The sequence below is a fragment of the Panthera pardus genome, unplaced genomic scaffold (assembly GCF_024362965.1).
Source record: "Panthera pardus isolate Hobbes unplaced genomic scaffold, ASM2436296v1 HiC_scaffold_10, whole genome shotgun sequence".
Classification (NCBI taxonomy): Eukaryota; Metazoa; Chordata; class Mammalia; order Carnivora; family Felidae; genus Panthera; species Panthera pardus.
In genome coordinates, this window is record NW_026526655.1 from 86,851,950 (window position 1) to 86,867,014 (window position 15,065).

At 35.1% G+C, this 15,065-nt stretch overlaps 1 protein-coding gene across 2 annotated transcripts in view; it reads right to left on the reverse strand.

Annotated features, from left to right (window-relative positions):
- Positions 1-15,065, reverse strand: part of ARHGAP15 (Rho GTPase activating protein 15) — a 610,088-nt gene that overhangs the window by 304,705 nt on the left and 290,318 nt on the right. For both annotated transcript variants that reach the window (XM_019455105.2, XM_053909137.1), the window contains 2 exons: positions 2,893-2,991; positions 1,498-1,627 (listed from right to left, as the gene is read on the reverse strand). In XM_019455105.2, the coding sequence (XP_019310650.1) occupies positions 1,498-1,627; positions 2,893-2,991 (229 nt within the window). The remainder of the gene's footprint in view (positions 1-1,497; positions 1,628-2,892; positions 2,992-15,065) is intronic.

The window sequence follows — 15,065 nt, forward strand, 5'->3', positions numbered from 1 at the left end:
ACATAACATTAACATTCTCACAGTTGAATTCTAATTCTAAAATCTTACCTTAAATTTGATCCCATATTAAGTAAAGGGGAACAATGACCAGGAACTAAAGGGAAACATTCAAAATGAGATAACCCCAAACTGCCCCACGTTATGGAAAAATATTTTTAAATGGCAAATAACTTAATTTGCAAGCACCATACAGTTTAAGACATGAACACTGATCATTTTAAACTCCTACTTAACACAACTGGCTAGCTAAATATGTTTCTAGCAGTTGTTGTATTGTGGTATGAGTTTTTGAATAATGACTTAATTTTGAAACGGTGCTTCTACTCAAAGTTGTCATGCTATTTCTAGAGTCTTAAGATCTAGAATAACTTAGCTCTGGAAGATATGCTATATACAAATGGCTTCTCTCTTCCTTGTCATATGCGTGTGAGTGCATCTATGTTTATATATACATACATATATATGTGTATATATATGTGTGTGTGTGTATATATATATGTATGTATATATATATATATATATATATATATATATATATATATAGTCTTCCTGATGCACACAAATATATGCATATACACATAGAGTCATTTAGCATATGTACTCATGTTCATGTGTAGATATTCTGTTAAAAGCCCTTCTCTATCTATGGAATTCTCTTTAATTCAAAGAGGTAGTATGTAACTATACTGATCTTAGATCAGAGGGAGATGGCAGAAAAAATAGCGATTCAGAAGATCGAGGGTACCTAGGTAGCTGATCCAGGAAAAATACTATAATTTTTGAGAATTGGGGAAATTGGTTTTCTTTGATTTCGGAGACACCTGCTTTGATTTCAGAGATACCTTTCAGGAGGCCGAAAACTCAAACCAACTGTGAGATATGTGTGACACCTTCTCATAATCCCCTTTTATTGAGGAGGAAACAGGTTGGACAAGTTTGAGAGATCTACTCAAGTTTGCTATATGGTGAGATTGGACCTTTTTACTCCAAATTCATTTGTTTCAGAATATTAGAACTAGATATGACCCTGCAGAACATATAATTCACAACCCACATTTCTAAAACTTTTTGGTGGCCTGAAGGTGTGGAAAGTTGCATAGCCTGTTGGTTTAACTTGAGCCAACTGTGGTGGTCACTCACACATTTTTTAATGTATGGAAATCAAATAGCATACCAAGGTTTAGAGATGCTTGACATTTCCCACTTTCAAAATCAATCACCAATCCGAATGCCCTGGCTATTACTCAGAGATTCAGAGGTTTGCTGTAAGCAGAGACCATGACCTTGGAACAATTATTTTCTCAAAAGGCATTACCAACAATGACGCTAGCAAAGCACCCAGACTGCCCTCCAGTGCATGATTCCCTGGCCAGGAAATGGCTGCGAATCTTCCATGAGTAGTATGAGTTTGGCTCAAATCTTATTTCAATGCATTTATATTTCATAAGCATTGCATTTAGACAAAGTTAAAATCAACAAGTAAAAAAAAATACTTACTTAAAGATTTTCTGTGCTCTGGTTTCTGTTCTTTTATATCATTATCGTAGTGACTTAGTAATTCAGTACTGGAGGATCTCTGGATTTTGAATAATTCCAGGTTTCTTGATGAACCACTTGGATCCTTTGGCTGGAAATAACAAACAATTAGACTTGAATAATTTCACAAGGAAGAAAGGATTCACCAAATAATTTACAGATCTGTTTTGATGTTAGATTTAAAGGGAAGATTGAACTAAGATAATTATGTTGGGATAAGGCCTTTATGCTAAGCTCAATATTCAAATTTAATCATAGCTATATATATATATGTGTGTGTGTGTGTGTATATATATATAAAACTTACTAAGTGCTGTGCATCACCCCAAGTATTCCACATGTATTAACTCAATTAATCATCACAGTAATCCTATGAGGTAGGTATTATTATTACCCTTACTTTCCAGACAAGGAAACTGAAGCCAAAAGAGATAAGTAATTTATTTGCCTAAGGCCACACAGCTAGCAAAGGATAGAACCAGGATTCAAACTCAGGCAGTTTGACTCCAGAGTCCACTCTTAATGACAACACCCTCTGTCTGTGGGTGGGTGAATGTGGGTGTGGGCACTCAAGCATGCCTGGATAAGGGGATGATGATAATATTAACATATTGATGATGGAGAAAAGTCAATTTGTTATTTTTTTAAGTTTTAACCCCAGAATGAAATAAAGGACGACTGCAATTAAATAGCAATAAAACCACACAGAAAATGCTATATTTTCCTATTGTATACCTTATTAAAAGCTCTCAAGAATATTTCTTTCTAAGATTTTGCAAATATTAGTGTCCTAAAATTAGATGTTTGGTCTAGAATCAGTATAAAATGGTAGTTTTCAATAATCTGATTCTCTGAATGTATGATTTAGGGTAATTTCATGAAGTTTTAGATTCATAATTTTCATGAGAAGAACAATCTGGCTTAGCTTGGAGAACAGTGAAAATCAGTACAAAGGATTATTATTTACTGGTGTTTGAACAGTGAGTATGAGCTTAAATACGTTGGTATTTATTTTCAAGAATATGTATTACAGACTGCATGAACTGAAAATATGAAAATTCAGTAGTCATTAAGTGCTTGTGTGCTTTTTACAGCCTCTAATAAATGAATATCCCTGTTATTTGGGGGGAAAAAAATGAATGCACTGTGTTTTTGAAAGAGAAATCAAATGACATTTAGCTCCACAAATCATGTCTGTGGAAACGGTTTTTAGTGGACTCTATTTAAACTTAAAATAACTTAATATCTCTTGATCTGTAGGATCCATTGAAATGTGTGTGTGTTATATGCCTAAGCAGCACAATTTAAGTGACAACATTTTAATTAATAAAGGTAACAGCCAAAACAAATACATACCAATCTGTCAATTGCATTTTTGATAGCGTGGAACCAATCCAATATGATGAAGTCAATATCTGACTGTAGAAGGAACTCATTTCCTGATACTGTTGTGATCTGGAAAAAAAAATCGACAGGTAAGCAAATCATATAAAATAGATCTTTTACATTAAAAAATGGATACACACACACACACACACACACACACACACACACGCACACACATGCTGTTTAAAAAACACACTTCAATACACCAAAATATTTTCTTGTATTCCAGTAATTGTCTTTCTGGGAACTGGGAGACTAGGATCATTTTGAACTGCTCTCTATAAACTGTTTTTTCATGTCATAACAAATACATTATTGTTTTAATAATAGAACGATTAACTCAGAGTAGGACTAAAGCTGAATTACTCCAACTTAAGGAGAAGCAAGCCAGGAAGTTCAGAATAATGCAGACAGTATCCACTTAAGTCAGAACCTCAGAAAAATGCACCCGGGTGTGTCAGAATTCATTCTGCACTTTTGGCTCTTTCCTGTTTGTCTTTTTCAAATCTAATAGTATCTCTATATTTGATTTCCTTTTATGGAGGGCTGTAAAACAGATTATTTACCAAAGAAACTAATGCAGACTTTTCCAAAAGGTCATGCAAATGAATAACATTTGGCTATTTCTATTTTCCTATCATAAAGATCTATAGGAAAGTAATAAAGCACCAATTTCTCCACAAAAGGAGTATATTAGAATAAAACTTTATTTACATATTTGAACCTCTCATGGAGCGTATTTATCAAATGAACATCCCCATTCCAGACTCTCAGGGCGATTAAGCAGTTGGCAATATTTAACATGTAACTATACGTTTTTCATTACAGTGAATTTTTTCCTCCCCAGAATTGTGAGAGAAGAATGTGACCCTATAGAAACAGAGCAATGCTCTTGATTTCACACATAAAAGGCTACTTAGAGACGAATTTGATTAGAGTGGGTGTGGACACGCTTTTTGTATTAGGCCATCAATCTGAACTGTGAAGATTTTCCCTTTGTATTGACTTTTTGTTTCAACAGGAAGATGAACACTTCCTGACTACTGTCACACATCAAGCAAGGCTTCAGAGGTTTAAGAGGACTGACACTTCAAAATACTCAATCAGGAGCTAGTCACCTCTTCTCAGCCTCACTTGCTCTGAATAGGAGGTGAACATTGAAATGTGGCACAGGTTCAGAAAATCTCAAATCATGCTTCAGGATGTCACTATAATTCCATCATGAAAGTGACAATTATTACCCAAAATAGCTCACTCTGAAGGTCTCAAGATTCTTATGACAACATTTAATGACAATGGTCCTAGAGTTTTAAAAAAAATCTTTGATTACACACATACATATATATTCACTTGTCATTTATTTTTAGAAAAACTATATAGAGACGCAACATCACTCAGTGTTGCAGTGCAACCATTCTTGATTGCGACGTTTCACAACTGTAAGGAGAGGACTATCCAAGTATATGCGATTATGAGAAGTGAAAGATTAGAAAATAAGAGGAATTTTATTTTCTAGATTTTGACAGACTACCAGGGCCAATCACTCTTTTTTTTTTTTAAGTGAAATGCATGTAAGATTTCAAAAGGCTCAAAATATCCCCTAAATAGTCCTCTGTTTTATGTATCTATTACAAGACAGCTAAGCTGATATTTGCCTAATTTGCCTAAGAACCCAAGCAATGTTCTTCACTTACATAAAGCTCCAAATATTTACTTTATACAGTGTTGCCACAGAAATACTAATCTAAAAATATAAGGTCACTTGTGACTAACCCAAGAAAACTAGTAATGTCCTTGACCTCTAATTTCATCCTAATCTAACTTTAAATATTTTGATTATGAATGTAGTATATAACATCACAATTTGGTAACATACACAAAGAAATATGAATTAGCCCAAACACAACATGCAATCTAATATATTTTTTCTGCCATTATAAATAAACCATTATTAAAATTGTAAAAAGAAACATTTCAAAGTACAAGAAACAAACATAATTAGATTTACTATATTCTGAGGGTTTAGGAAAGAGCTAACACAGTTCAGTTTTCAGTCTAGTAAATTCAAACAGTGATAAAATGTAAGTACTTCGCCAGTACATTTGCATTTTTGGTGCATGCTATGCAATGCAAAGGGGATCTTTTACTGCCAACACAACCAAAAACAAAATGTATTTTAAAAGTTTCTTTATCCAAATATATTACTGCATTAATCGTACATACTCAGTGATTTATGAATTCATTTGAGGAAGCTGGATCAGAGAACTACACGAATGCAATTCATTCAAAATCTACTATCAGAAAGATACAGTTCACATTCTTTCCTCTGTCTTCCCACTAATCTTTCCAGTTACTAGGCAGTCTGGAGAAGTCTGCTACTGCTCTCTACAGTTTAAATGCATCCACTTCTTAATTACAGTCAGTAATTGACTTTGTTCTGCTCCATCCCAGCCATTCACAGGAAAGCATTTTCAAAGTCTTTGACTGCTCATGCCCATTTAATTCAGGTTTCTCAATCCACATTTTTCCATGACCTCTTTAAGGTTTTCTGATAAATGGTTTGCTGAATCATATTTTCAGTTTGAACAATTGAATTTTCAACGCTCTTGGGGGGAAAAACACATCAGTAAAGACTGTGAGCTTCGACTAAACCTTTTGATTGAGCAATTCCTGATGGCAATGTAAAGTGATGTAAAACTAATAGCAGACATAAAAGATTTTAGATGAAGCCATGCTAATGTGTTTTTCTATATCAAGTTTCGCCCAAGTGACAGATGTTGGTGTGAGGTGGATGAAGAAAGAACCTACAGAAAACACAATGGGTTAAGGCAAGAGTGGCTGGTCTCCATTGTGCGTTGAAGCCTACTTTGGACAAATGTCTCTTGAACCGCTTCCTTGCCACCAAGTTGTATTTTAAAGGGATATATCCTGCCACCAAAGCAGTCTTAATGAAATGTGCTATCGTTGTCAATAACAGATACCTTTCATTACCTGTCTGGGGAAATTTGCCTCAAAGTTTTCACATTGGATAAGGATCTGTCTGAATTCTTGCTGGTGACACATGGATGCCTAGGAAATCGTAGGAGTGTATCCACCAGGCAACGCGAAGAACAGACACATTCTTTAAGAACCTAAGTCTGTGACCTTGTGGTTCCTCTGAAGATGGAAGCAGGTAACTCCTGGCTCCCCAACTCCACCAATAAGCAAGGTGGAGAGAAGAAATGTGTTGTTCAGGCTTTAATTAATGCATGGAGTATTGTTATGCTAATTTAAACATCCTTGAGGAGTTTTAATGAGTAGTGTTTGTGTTTATTTAAGTATCACCCTTGTCAATATACAGTCCGGCATGTAGTCTTGCCCGTGTTAGATTTTAACGAAAGTGAAAAATAATATGTGGAATGGCATTTTTGCTATTAAAAATTTCCATAATTTGGTATACCAGAATAGAAACAAAAACTTTTTAGAATTTCATATTTTTCCTAATTCTAAGAATAATTGAATATATTGTGAAGAATTTGGAAAAAATAAAGATAACAAAAGAGCAAATTAAAACTATTCATGACTCCACAGAGTAAACACTGTGGACATTTTAATTTAGTTATCGCCAGCCTTTTTAAAATAATAATCAAGTATTTATGATAGTGATCAATGTACAACTTTATGCTATGGATAGATACCTTATCGGTAAAACATATTTGATGGCTAACTCTTGTTGGATACTTTCATTCCAGTTGACCTCAAATACATGTTGAGAGACTATCAAAAGTGCAAGAGATAATGAGTGATATCTGTTCCCTTCTTTGATCGTAGCACCTATCCTCTTGTAGAATTAATTCCGCAAATAATTCTTTGTTCAGGAGACTGAGATGAGGTGTTTCTGACTGAATATCCCGCTAGTCATCAAGGACTGATTGAGTATCCATTAAGTGCAAGGCACATTGCTAGAGGCTAGGGACACACACACCCCCCACCCCCACCATCCTCAAGAGCTCACAATCTGTTTGCATAAATAGGACATATGCATATAAAGATAAATAACAATAGAAAATAGCTTATACTAAGCCCCAATGTGAGTGGCACAGACAATGATCATGTCAAGATTTCAGAGGAGGGAGTAATTACTGCAAACACATTTACATCATGGAATTATACATAAACTGTTGGTCATGATATGTTATTCTTTAAAGGTTGATTGTATCAGAACTTTAGTACATTAAGGATACGAATACTACCACTTGGTATGCAAAGTAATATCAGCTTTAATGATCTCAAAGCACATAATAAACATTCTTCAAATGCAGTTTCCCTCTGCTATCATAAAGTAATTTTGCAAATGAAGAAAATGAAGCAAATGAGGAAAATGAGAATGCCATTCTATCAAATTGGCATCATTTTAAATGATAGAATTAAGAGATTACAAAGATCTTGACTTCTAGTTCACTAGTCCTCAGCAAACAGTCTTACACAGTCAAGGACTCTGTGCATATGGGAAAAGGACTATGATGGTTTGGTTTAAGTTGTAAAATCTGGAATGTACACCTTACAAAAAAGTTGCTTGTGTCTTCCTTGTTATGTTAAAGATAGCCTAATTTTAAAAAGATCAGACCATGGGAGAAGGGTAGGGGGAAAAAAATAAATACAAACAGAGAGGGAGGGAGGTAAATCACAAGAGACTATTAAATACAAAGAACAAACTAAGGGTGGGTAATGGGGTGGGGGAGAGGGAAACGGGTGATGAGCATTGAGGAGGACACTTGCTGGGATGAGCACAGGGTGTTGTATGTAAGCTAATTTGACAATAAATTGTATTCATAAAAAAAGATACTAATGATATTATGTGGTGTAAAATGGATATGTTCAACAAACCCTGGGTCTTAATAAAAGTCTTTGTTTAAATGTAAAAATAAATAAATAAATAAATAATAATAAAATAAAAAGATCACCCAGTATCCTTATTCAGATGTTTTCTTCTTCCCCCCCCCCCCACCACAAACAACCACAATCTTGCTATGAAAAAATATATATCTAAAACAAGATTAGGGCATCCTCCCCAAAAAAATGCCTTCAAATTCTAGAAAGGACTGAAACAAGCCTACATATGCATGAAGTATCATTCATATTTTGCTTAGGATCAGTCTTTAACTATCAGCCAAAGAAGAATTTATTCCATCTTAATGAAGCTGAAACTGTATGTAAGAAACATATAATAGCATATTCCAAATATCCGAAGGGCCCTAAAAATTGTTGAATGATATGGCTACAGTGATTCTACAAATAACTGGATAACCCATTTAGAAGGAATGGGATTTAATTGCTATTGTATTTGGAGACACTTTGGGATCATGATGAAGTCATTAGATTTGAATTAAATGAAGTATATACAAAAATTTATGTCAAAATATACTAAATTCATTTGAAGTGAACACAATTATTTTTTGAAATTAATTTTGGCTCTATCTTCATTGAATTCTAAGTGCATAAAATATAGGTATACATTTTGGCAACATTATAGCAAGAGCTCAAGACCTAAAGTTGAGGAAATAATGCTTAAAAAGATCCCTGAGACTCACAATTTTTTCATCTTACATCACACTTCACACATATCCATTTCATATAGCTGATCAATTAAAGGTTGTCATGGTTGTACTAATAGTCAAATTACTTAGTCTCAAAGGTGTTTATGGCCAACGATGAAATTACATTATCAAGCTGCATGTCTATCTCAAATTACAGTCTGATGTGAGTAACTCCTAACATTTTTCTTAACATGTTGAGCAAAGTTAACATAAAACTATGGGTAAAATATCAGTTAGAAGTAAAAGGTCTTCAATTTGTCTTTCCCAAAATATTACTTGTTAAAACATTTTGTGAGAAAGTATCTGCTTTGTGTTCCCAATGTTGCTAGATGTTAAGTAAATATATGCTGATTATAAGGAAAAAAAAAGTTGCTTTGGCAACTCTCTTATTAAAATGCATTTGTAACCCCCATCTGTCATGAAAGTTTTGAAAAGTTTGTTTACTTTGGATGGCAGCCTTATCCAGGGTTACCCTAGCAAACAATGATAGCAGTCTTCAGAAGTTGTGTGAAGAACAAGCCACTAGGGATCCATTTTTGTTTTAATTGGCACACACAAACACTTTTCTGGTCTGTCAAGAAGATCAAGCTAATATGCATGGAGGGTGTTATATTCTTAGCTTTGGGGAGCAGTAAAGCTCCCTTTATTTAAGTAATTTAAATGATAGACTGCAAAAACTTTGCAAGTCAGAAAAATGTTTTATACTTTCTTAGGGAATATTTGTTTTAAGCAACGGAAAATGTTCTACATATCTAAAGATGTTGAACCTTATGTTATAATTACCCTCTTTCTTCTGACTCTGTGAAATATTCTTAAATCCACATGCTACTAAATAAGGCTAGCCACCAATGGATCCTGAATTTCCACAACACCCCCCTGTGCTAACAAATGTGCGTTCATTAGTTTCCAGATGTTTATTGGATATGTTTTCAATGTGTTTGGGGCTGATTGATTTGCATGTACATTTATTGAAACCCTCAGTGGTGTCATCATATCAAAATAACCTGCCCATGTAAGCAATTTCTTGTTTAATGGAAAGTAAACAAATGTTGGGCTACATACACAACAGATCTCAAGTGCATTCCAAAATCTAAGGTTTAAGGCCAACCTTTCAAGAAACAGTGCTTTTTAATTGAAATTGAGTTGTACCTTTGACACCCAAATAATTTGGTTCATGCATTCTTACAACACAGATTTGTTCTACAAAATAAAATTGGCCCTATAGTGAACATTCACATACATATCACTTGTCCACTCTACCTTTCTATTTGTTAACGAAATACCCAAACCCCAAGTCTATTTCAATCAAATGTTTAACAAAAACTCATGTGCATTCTTTTATCTGTCGGAAAATATTTTAAGTACTGAGAAAAAGTCTTCTCAATATTCATGAAAGAATACTATCCAAGTAATTAGTAGATAGTTTAGCAGTTTCCACAGTTTTGCAGTCAGCTACACCCAAACTTTTGCCTGTGGTGCTCATATGAAAAACGACTAAAAAAGTGACTAATCGAAGCAGTTGGTGTATAAAGATATCAGCTTAGGGTTTTTCTGCTGTTAACGCTAATTTCTAAATTTGGGGGGAGTAGTTGCCTGTAGATAGACTAATCATCCTAGGACTCATGTTTTCTGGTCCTCACCACTCACTCAGTCACTGCCAACTACAGACTGGCCTTTAATCTGAGCTATGTTCACTGTGCAAAATTACTCATTTAGTCACATGACATTTGGAAATCTGCAGCTCCCACTATTTTCAAGTTGGAATGATTTTTATTATTTATGTTATTTATATAATGCCAAATTAAAAAAAAAATTAATAAACACAGAAGTATAAACATTAAATCTCCCTTTCCCTGAGGTATACTGAATTACTCTCTATCCTTCTATATTTTTTGACCCATGGATTAACATTATATATGTGTTTATATTATAATGAAAATATCATGTTATGAAAATTTTTTATACATATAAATATCTATACTACTATAATCTCCCACATGGATTTAATAATAATATCTTTTGGTTTCCCCATCATCTCATCCACATTTTCCTTTCCAGTCCATATTCCATATTGCAGCCATAGTGATCTTTCTGAAATTCGAATCTGATCATCCTATTCCTCTGCCTGACATTGTTCTGAGATTCCCCACAGCTGCTACACTGCAATACAACCTTTAGTTCAGCCTGCCAGATCCTGTGTGCTCTTCTACGTACCTACACTGCAGGCCCCAGCTCTATATTTCCCTCTGCATCTCTATGATCCAGCCATGTTGAATTTTTTTTGTTGTTCCCAAGCTGTCCTATACTAATTTTCATTTCTTCCCTTAGAGCAGGTTGTTTCCATTGCCCAGACCTCTCTCTGGCTTCCTCCATCATCTCATTCAGATCAATTTAGATGTCACCTTTACAGAAAAGTGTTTTCTGAAATAGATACCCCTCCTAAATGTTCCTATGATGTCCTGATCCAACTTTATTATAAGACATATTTGTCTGCATTGCAATTCTCTGTTGATTTCCCTGTGATTACCCTGTACTACACTATATTTACTCTGAAGCCAAGGGCAATGGTCTACCCAGTGGGTGGCTGCACAACTCACACCTAAGGGGCATTAAATAAATAATAAATAAATGAACATTATCTACCATATACATTTCAGTGAATCCATTATATGCTAATATTTTATATGCCACAGTATATTTTTTAATAAAAAATTTTACAGTGAAAAAATTTATATTTAAATTTAGCCAGCTGGACTCAGTTTAGATAATCCTAATTTTTTTGGCAACATCCAAAACGTCATAGTCAGTAGTCAATTGAACATAGGACTTCTTCTCTCCATCAGGCCTCATTAAGTTGTTAACCTTGTCCATGTCAATGGTCTTCTTCATACCCTGTTTGATCTGAGGCTTATTGACCTTGACATCCACACTGAATCCAAGCATGCTGTTGTCTTCTATTTTCTTCATGGTTGACTCAGTAGTCGAGGGGAACTTGATGATAGCACAGTGGTCAAGTTTGTTTCTCATGGAGATGCTCTTTCAAGGATATTTAGGCTGCCTTCAGAGATGCAGTGTCTTGGGCCATTGCAAGGTAGGTGATATGTGCATCTTCTTTCTTTTGTGACTGTGGACATCTCTGTGGACAACAAACTGTTTTTCTGACCTACAAAGCTTTTGCTTTGGCTTCAGCTTTGGGAGGAGCAGGGGCTTCCTTCTTCATCTTCAGCACCATCTTCGTGGAAGGCCTCCATTGCAATAAAATTTTGGAGGTTGCAAGACCATTGCATTCTTTTAGGCAATGTAAGTAGTTTATTGTGGCATTGATTAATGCCACTTTTATCAGAGTAGGGTAGGAAATCCATTTTGGAGATTGAAAACAGCAATCTGAGACTCTATTTTCCCATCAGTCAATAAGTCCTAGACTTCAAACAATAGGATTAAATTTGGAGGAGTCAGGAAGCACCATGACTGGGTCTATATTCCCATGTGTATCACTAGAATAGAATGTTCTTGATTATATTCCAAAGCCACCATGTGACTTGCAGGGATAATCTACTAAATGAACTAAGAATCTCACCCTGTGTATGAACCTTTCTGAGAGTTGACAATGTGAGAAACTGGACACAGGTTTAAGATTTTCAAGAAGTAATTCTTAGGTTTATGGGTCAAGTCTTTAGAGAATCTCAGTGATGCACAGGGGCTCATGCTTGTCAATCAACATTGCAGACACTAAGTTTACTAAAACACTATTAACATCAATAAACAAGCAAACTGTGGGAGGACAGGTGGCCATTTTTTTTTAGAAATATTAGCTAATTAAAGATACAGTGACTTATGCAAAAATGGATAATGTCACCACTAGTTTATTACTCACACGTTTTCCATTAATAAGTGCTGAGATTGCACAACAAGAATAAAAGATGTTGCAGGATGTATCTCTATGCTATTGTAACATATTTGGCCATGATTATGAGTGTTTATAAAACATTCAAGAATTGTTCCATGTCTACTTACATTAATGAGAACACCTGTTAACTTTAGTGCTGTACAGACTTATTTGCATTAGATTCAGGTTTTTGCATACTGTACATCACTTTTTGAAACAATTAGATGCTTATAGAGAAATATAGCCGAGTGAAAAACAGCAGCTTGAATGCCTTCCGGCTTAAGACAATTCAACTCCAGGTTTCAGTGAAAAACAGAAATCTGCTGAATTACAATACTGACAGTTAGAAGTGAATGTAGGTGTATTTTGTAATTTTTACATTCAGAGAACAGAACGTACATATTGAAATCTGTGCTTTAATCCTCAAGTAAAAGTACAACCAACTGAGACCATTTCCAGACACCAGGGGATGACAATACCACCACAAGGCGGGTTCCTCATAATTTGGTGGGGGCTCCTATCCAACGGTCATCTCTTTACCAGAACCAGAAAGCAAGATGATTTCCACAGGTGAAAATGTACAGACTACTGATCACTTGGTATTGTTTACAACCATTGGCCATGGGGCCCTTTCTACATGATGACAGCACTGAAGGAGTGAAGGAGCCGAAGACTGTCCTGGAGTCTGTCACTTCCGAGCTTCCAGTCACAGCATAACCCAAATGTACCCACTAGAAAAAGCACCATAATTCCCTGGCAGAAGCCAGGGAGTCTGCCTTACTCGTTACTCTGAGAAAACAGTCGTAACTTCTGTAGGTCTCACTCTATTGACACATCTGTCTGCCACTCCCTATAGGATGTTAAAGCTTCCGCGATTTAAATATTTTCAGTTATTGAAAAGGGAGCACTCATGCAAATCTGTGGATTCACAGCCTCTATTATCATCATTATATTTAAGAGGTGCAATATTTACATCAAAATGACTCAGTTGGTGATATATTCTAAAGATAAATGTGTATTTATGATCTGAAGAAGTGTGATTTATAACTACCTTGTCAGACATAAACAGAGTGCCTCTGTGCTGTTCTAGTAAATGCAGATTAGCCAGGGCACAGATGAATTATTTTCACAGGATTAACACCACTTTGACCTGGGAAATGAGAGAACTAAGTATTGCCCTTGGATAATGTATAGATCACAAGAAAGAATGGTATCTATTTCCTTCTCACCACATAGTTTGGGAAGAATAACAAATATTAGATGAAGATTTGGGGATCAACTAGTAAATTTTTGTCTGGAATCCAAATCTCCTAATTCAAGAAGTTAATACTATAATAAAGCCTTACTTCTAGTTTATGAAAATTTTCAAATTGTATTTAACCAAGTACTTGACAATCTAGACTTTGCCCTCCATAAAAGAGCATCATCCTTCATTAAGGATGATACACTAAGCATATGTGTAATTAGGAAGTTCACAAATGAGGAGAAATTTCTCATTTCCCATGAATTCTAGGCTTAAGTAAATTTTGAAAAAAAAATTTCTGAAAATGTGCAGAAATGATGATTCTCCCTACTGGAGAAAATCCCTAACTATTCATTCAAAAATATTATCTTTAAACAAACACGAAAGAGGTGCCTGGGTGGCTCAGTCGGTTAAGTGTCCGACTTCAGCTCAGGTCATGATCTCACGCTTCGTGAGTTCAAGCCCTGCGTCGGGCTCTGTGCTGACAGCTCAAAGCCTGGAGCCTGCTTTGTATTCTGTGTCTCCTTCTCTCTCTGCCCCTCCCTGGCTCATGCTGTCTCTCTCTCAAAAAATAAATAAACATTAAAAAAAAAATAAACCACTTGTGATTATATGGTAGACAATGACATCTGTCAGTTGAGCAACAGGACACATATTTAATAATGGAGACATTTGACATTTGGAATGACATACACATTACTCCATGCCAAATGTGTGCAAAAACACTTAACACTCCTTACTCTCCCCCCAAAAAGGATATTTGTGTTAAAAATAGTACCATTTAAAAATGTTGAACTTTAAGAAAATGTTGGTTGCATTATTAAGGACTGTATAGGGTGATTATATAATTTATTGCCTAAAATGTGATAAGTCTGAAAGCAAAAGAGGTATTATTAATAATTATGCCAGGACAATAGGTCTACTTAATGTACATTGGGACATAGGGATCACTATTTATCATACACAACAGTGAGGAGCAATTCAACAGCCATTGATCTTCAGGAGCCTAGTGAACTACTAGTGTCAAATTCTAGAAACTGTGAGGTATTCCAAAATAAGCTAGCAGTAACCCTTGTTCTTATAAGAAGCTTATAATCTAGTGTGACATATAAGACTAATATGGGAAAACAATGAGAGACAATAATTAATCATGGTTCAAGATGGGGCATATGGACTCGGTTTAATGGAACAAACCAGATTCTCTCAAAGTAAACTGGAGCCCTCAGGGAAGAAGGTTGGAGAAGGTTCTTACAAGAACAAATGAGACTTAGTAGAAGAAAAGGAAGGGGAAGAGAATAACACAGGTGATAGGAGAAGGTTGTATAATTACTCAGAGCCAGGAAAGAATATAGAATCTCTAGAGGACATTCAGTCTGTTTTTAAGTCCTCTGGGTGCTTTTCCCTTCATTCATCCTTTTTTTAAAATTTTTTAAACATT